Here is a 6,195-nt window from a genome sequence, read left to right as displayed (position 1 = left end):
GGTAGCTGTCTGCCTCCACATTAGTCACATTCTCATTTGTTGCTTCTGGCACTTTATGAATAATTGAGATGGCGGTGTCTTGGTTCTGCCATCGCCCCTACCTACCCCACTCGCTCTCCTCACAGGGACTGCCGAAGAGTTAACCGACCAGGATAGGCTAAGAGGGAGAGGAGGGGTGTGCATTGCAAAACACCGTCCGGGAGTCCGTCTGCCGCAATTACAGTGCTCTCATCCCCATTCTGGCGAGCACTGTCTCTCTCCAGTCCATGAAAACATTCCAAGCAAACTTAACTCTCTCTCTCTCCCCGTCTCTCTTTCTCTCAAACACTCACTCACACCCACAAATGCAGACATAACAAGCCCACCACCCACCACATCAAAATGTAATATTTGATGATTAAATCGATGTGGTCCAAATATATATTTATAGGTCAACTTATGAAAGTTCTAAAGTTATCTAAGTTAATTATGCAATACCTTACATTTTTCATAAAAAATATTGTTCCTTGACTGTGTAAAAATACTCTTAAGATTTCAGAGTCTTATTTATTTAAGTTATATTTCGCAGAAAATTTGCAATTGAACTGAAGTGAAAATGCACATAGGAATGTTTAATAAATAAATATACAGGGGTAATGCAGCTCAATTATTGCATGAGAAATTGCAATACCTTCCAACTGGGAATTAATAATAGAACGGGCCTCACTCGCCACATGCTCCCTGTCTTTGCTAACCTTCAGCTCAACTTACCTCATAGCAAGAGGTTTATGATATCAATAGGGGTATTACAGCGATCAATAATTTACACACGCTTCCTGGCCAAAAAAGATTTAACCTTCCTCTCCAAGTCATTTCTTTAACATTAATATGGTAAAACTTCAGACAGTTGAAGATCAAATATATTCTGAAATTCTCTAAAGTTTGTAAAAATAAAACAGAAACACATGAAAACAATTAGAACAAAAACAATTAGATTGAACAATATAAGCATTTCACTTTTTGGTGAAGCTTATTTATCCTGATTTAAAACAGTCTACAGCCACATATCACATGTTTCCAAGACACAGAACAATGGAGAAAATGTCCATTATGTTATCGTCATGAGCAAGTAGACGATCTATTATGTTGCTTTGCCCCTCTTTCAAATGATTCTTTATTAAAATAAATTACGCATATTGCCTAAGCAATTAATCAAATCTTAAGATCAAAGAGAATATTACAAATCCACTGATTTTTTTTCAAATGCAAAATATTGATCCTCTGGCTAAAATATCCAGAGAGCCTATTACACTTGGGAGAATAGCGCGTGACCGACCTGTAACTTCAGGTTATAGTGAATAACATACAGTATATTTAACAATACGTTATTTTTGTTTTTACTTCAAATTAATATATACATCGAATTTACACGAATTGAATGAAATAATGATTTTATTTCAAGTCTTAGACCTGCTGTTCCACTTTCACAGAAAAAGTATCCAATACTAAATGACTCATACAACTGCACTTATTCATCAGGAAGAGAATAAAGACAAATATAATGAAGTGAGTTGGTATTATTACAAGTTCAAACAATAATAGTAGTTTCACATACTATTTCAAACTCCTATTGTATTGTTATTTGTATAATAATATATTTAACTTGAGTACAACAACTCAGAATATAAAGGGGCAAGGGGAACTACACACAGATAAAAACGGGGGAAAATGATCTTGATTTTCGTACTGGTTTAAAAGATAAATTTAAATCTTCAAATCCTTACCTGGCATTGTGAGAGTCCCCTCTATCCCTCGAGTCACGAGCTCCCATAAACTCTCAGCCCTCCGCACAGCTCCAAGCTTCGTTTTATACCAATATATAATTAATATTGCATCATCATTACTTAATAATTTCAAACCCCACGATATAACCCAGTGACACAAGGGCATTAATTATTAACCAATCTAATTAGGACCAAGGTCCTAGTAACAGTGCGTCAATGAAAGGAAAACATAAATTATATGTGCATATAATTGTTGCATTGTGTTTGACTTTGGTTTATCATTCAGCAATGAAATGTGTACTTTTTTCAATCATATTTATGTGCTATATGATTCGTTTTTAATCGCAGCAGAGAATTGGGAAGTCATACATGAAACAAGTCATGTTCTCTGTGAAACTCATGGTTTTACAATGATTTTATCACCTGTATCTTGAGGCAGGATTTATTCAGACCAGGAACAAACCCTGAGTTAATACTCCCTTACTCCAACCCGAGAAACAAAATAGATAGTTAAATACAATACTATCATAACCTCACACAAATGGCAAAATTACTTTAAGCTCAACCTAAATGTTTTTAAATTGGTAATAGCCTGTTGTATTAGTGGTAATAGCCTGTTGTAATAGTGGTAATAGCCTGTTGTAATAGTGGTAATAGCCTGTTGTAATAGTGGTAATAGCCTGTTGTAATAGTGGTAATAGCCTGTTGTAATAGTGGTAATAGCCTGCATATGTCTAATTCTCTACAATTGACTAAAACACAAAATAATCATGCAAAATGTTATCGAAATAATAAATTGCTGATTCAATGGAATTTGAGAAAATATTCAATGTTTTTTTAATGAAATTTGAACTTCACACATTTTGTCAAGTGAAATCCAAGAGTGAAGAAAAATACTCATAGTATTTCAGTGATACTCCAAACTGTTTTACATTTTTTCACATCAAAATAGTCCATGACAAAATATAACAGCCTTCAAATGCCGGTTTGACATGCCTTATTTAAAATTAGCCTATTAAAGAAAATCAACTCGTGTTGTGTCATAAATATTGTGAATAGTATTTGCCTCGTTTACACACAACGGTGAATAAAGTTCAGCTAGTTCACAAAGAGGGCACATTTATTAGCATTTGTTGAGTGGTTGTGTTACCCCTATGCAGTGAACACGCATTCATTCCATCTTAAATATGAATCCTAAACGTGAAAATGGTTAGTATAATTGATTAAATTCTCCAAAAAACTAACAGGTTTTATGAGCATTCAACAGGACATATCAAACGAGAGAGAAGTCATTTTCTCCCTCTATTTGTTAGGCCCTATAGTTTAGTTCTGTGATTGAAGAGTTGTCATAGGCAGTCATAAAATCAACAACGAAAATGTCCTCCAAGAGACCTTTAGCACGATACGTTTAATTCCAAACTAAACAACAGGACAAAAAAAGTGAACGAAATAAGTTGAATAATTTAAATTTAAATACATCCTATAGAGTCTCAGTAGTAAATTCCAGTCGGGCATGAGATGTTGATAGATCCCCGTTATCTCTTCAAAATGGCGTATTTGAGGCATTATGTGACCTAATGCACAGCAGAATATTTCATCCTTTTCTGTTTTTGCCGTTGGTTGCAAAACCACACACGAACCACGTTCTTTTTAAGGTCCAGTTTTTCAGCAATTGCAGCAATTTTTTCCGAAGAGGGACGGGGCTGGATAGCAAAATATGCCTCCAAAGATCGTTTCTCAGGTGCGGCTATCGACGTGCGTTTTCGTTTGCGCTCGTTGCCATTGAAAAGGTCTGGCTTGCTGTTTTTCTCCCGGTAAGCAGCCTCAGCCTCCTCGAGCCAGGCTTGGAGGACAGGTTTTAGCGCAATCATATTATTGTGAGAGAGGGTGAGGGACTCGAACCTGCAGATAGTACTCTGGCTGAGAGAGCCCACCCCAGGTATCTTTAGGTTGGCGAGAGCCGAGCCAACGTCCGCCTGGGTCACCCCGAGCTTTATCCTCCTTTGTTTGAACCGCTCAGCGAAGGCTTCCAGCTCCCTAGGATCCGACTCCACGTCGTTGACACACGACATTCCGTTGTGCACAGACAAGGAGTGCGGATGACCCATGGCCATAGCTTGGTGAAGGTGACCCATGGTCTGGAGGTGGTGCTGGTGGGCTTGAGTGGCCATCATAGAGGAATCCGGAGCCCCCATCCCGCTCACAGAGAGACTGGACGAGATGTGATCCAGGAGATCCCCCTCCAAGCTCTGGTTGAGGTGGTGGTGGTGGTGGTGGTGAGGGGTCAGGGTGGAGGAGTGGGTGATGGGCACCGTAGAGGAGTTGGAGGTGCAGGGGACACTACTCATGGTATGGTAAGTCACGTCAGGCTTGAAAGGGTGACTCTTGCCGTGAGAGACAATGTCAGCAGCCGCCAGAGCTTCCGCGCGTGCCAGTGGACTCTCATCAAAGCAACCGAATATATTGCCCTGAAGCTGCAAGCAAGAGTGCGCATATTGAAGTCAGTGGGGAATTCTGTCAACTCAGGATTAAAAAACATTTCAAGAACAGGGAGAACCCTCTTCAAAGCACAGGTCATAAAAATTAATATGAAAGTAGCAGCTTTGCTTAAATAGACATGTGGATGAGAGAGAGGGAGGGGTTGTGAGGGAGAGAGAAAGAACAAGGACGGGAGTGGATAATAAAGTCCTTTCTGATCCACTTATTAAAACGTTTTAAATGTCTATTTTTTTATTATACATTTGTGCCTCAAATAAATGACTAACATACCTGCGGGGCAGGCAGACACACCCTGCGCATGCCTTCCGAACTCGCGTGCAGGCCAGAGTATTTGGGCTCCTGCAGCACCGGGTGCATAGAGAAATGCTGCTTGCTGTTCATGGTCATCATCTTCGTTGCGCACCTTGCAGGTAAGTGGCCCTGACATAGAGGCAGGCTCGGTTCTCTGGCTCGCTGCTGTTAGTGAGCTATTTCAATTGGCAGAACCTCCCGGTCTGTCTCTCTCTCCCCCACCCCCACCCCCACCTGCCCCTTTACTCAATTTACAAGTTACAAATCATGGGAATGGCCTAGGTCCTGTGCGCAAGCGTGATGCACGCTTGAAAGTGAACGCAATTAAATGGCCCATGAAACAAAACGTTTGGGCCTATTAGGCCTATCCCACTGGGCGCAGACGTCAATTCAATAATCTTAATACCTTACTTCATCTAGGCCTCTGTATGTCTACATTAACTTGTGGTTCCAGGCTTAATGTAATAAACACAGAGAATATGGGCAGTCTATTTTTCTTAATTTTTTTCATGTTTCTTCTCTCTTTGCATCAAGGATAAAACAGGAGAGTGGTTAGCTTCAGCACCAGTCTTGGCGTCTCGTGATCCCCACATTTATACGAGGGAACATATGATGACCTGGGCGTTCACACATTCCACACGTGCACACATTCCACACGCGTACATAGTAAATTAATTTTTGTTGTTGTTGCATATCCCCCTCCCCTTGAGAGTGAGGTCACGGACAGGGCTCAACAATTGTTGACCGCGACCATAGAGCAATTAGACTTAGAGTTAAGTTCCTTGCTCATGGGCACATCGACATATGTTTCATCTAGTGGGTTCGGGGATTCGAACCAGTGACCTTTCAGTTACTAACCCAACGCTCTTCAACACTAGGCTACCTGCCCCAACAATCAGACGGTGAGGCAAATTAATACCACACAAATTGTGTAACATAAATGCCATTTTGAAATGTGTAGATGAAATAGCCAACACAAATAGACTAACAATTCCCTTACCCAATCAATTTATGCTGAGAATCTGAAACATTGCAAAATGCAATTTATGTACTAAACCTTTTTCAAAACATGAAAAGAAATAGAAATACATCAAAACATTGTCAAACTTTTCTTCATTGATCAAACTTTCTAATTATAGATGAAGAACAATTGTACTTCACACTACATACTTTTTTAAAAACGAAAGAGCAATCTATTTCGCTTGGAAATATGATTTGGTTTAAGTATAAATCCCATGGCTATCTCTCAAGCAACAGCTGGGAAATTGAAGTCAAGGACATTATTTGGATATGAGTTAACAGAATATAAAGTTTGATTTTCACCGGCCAGTTACTTTAACAGTGATTTTGAAACTACAGCCCTCTCCTATTTGCTCATACAGGTAACTGCCAAAGGTAAAAGAAACACCAACATAAAGTGTGATAATAGGGCGTTGGGCCACCACGACCCACCAAAACAGGTTCAGTGCGCCTTGGCATAGCTTTTACAAGTGTCTGGAACTCTATTAGAGGGATGCAACATCATTCTTCCATGAGAAATACCATCATTTGGTGTTTGTTGGTGGAAAATAATCTCCCATAAGTCTTCAATTAGGTTGAGATCTGGTGAGACACACACAAACTTTGAACTCCTTATGCTCCT

At 39.7% G+C, this 6,195-nt stretch overlaps 1 protein-coding gene across 1 annotated transcript; it reads right to left on the bottom strand.

Annotated features, from left to right (window-relative positions):
* Positions 1-200: 200 nt before the first annotated feature.
* Positions 201-4,692, bottom strand: pou4f3 (POU class 4 homeobox 3). The gene is made up of 2 exons (XM_055878878.1): positions 4,533-4,692; positions 201-4,237 (listed from the first exon to the last, which is right to left on the bottom strand). The coding sequence occupies exons 1-2, from the start codon at positions 4,650-4,652 to the stop codon at positions 3,338-3,340; spliced, it is 1,020 nt and encodes a 339-aa protein (XP_055734853.1). The 5' UTR covers positions 4,653-4,692; the 3' UTR covers positions 201-3,337.
* Positions 4,693-6,195: the final 1,503 nt, after the last annotated feature.

Source organism: Salvelinus fontinalis, chromosome 2 (assembly GCF_029448725.1).
Source record: "Salvelinus fontinalis isolate EN_2023a chromosome 2, ASM2944872v1, whole genome shotgun sequence".
Taxonomy (NCBI): Eukaryota; Metazoa; Chordata; class Actinopteri; order Salmoniformes; family Salmonidae; genus Salvelinus; species Salvelinus fontinalis.
The sequence above is the reverse complement of the archived record's forward strand: the minus strand, read 5'-3'. Positions and strand labels throughout refer to the sequence as shown.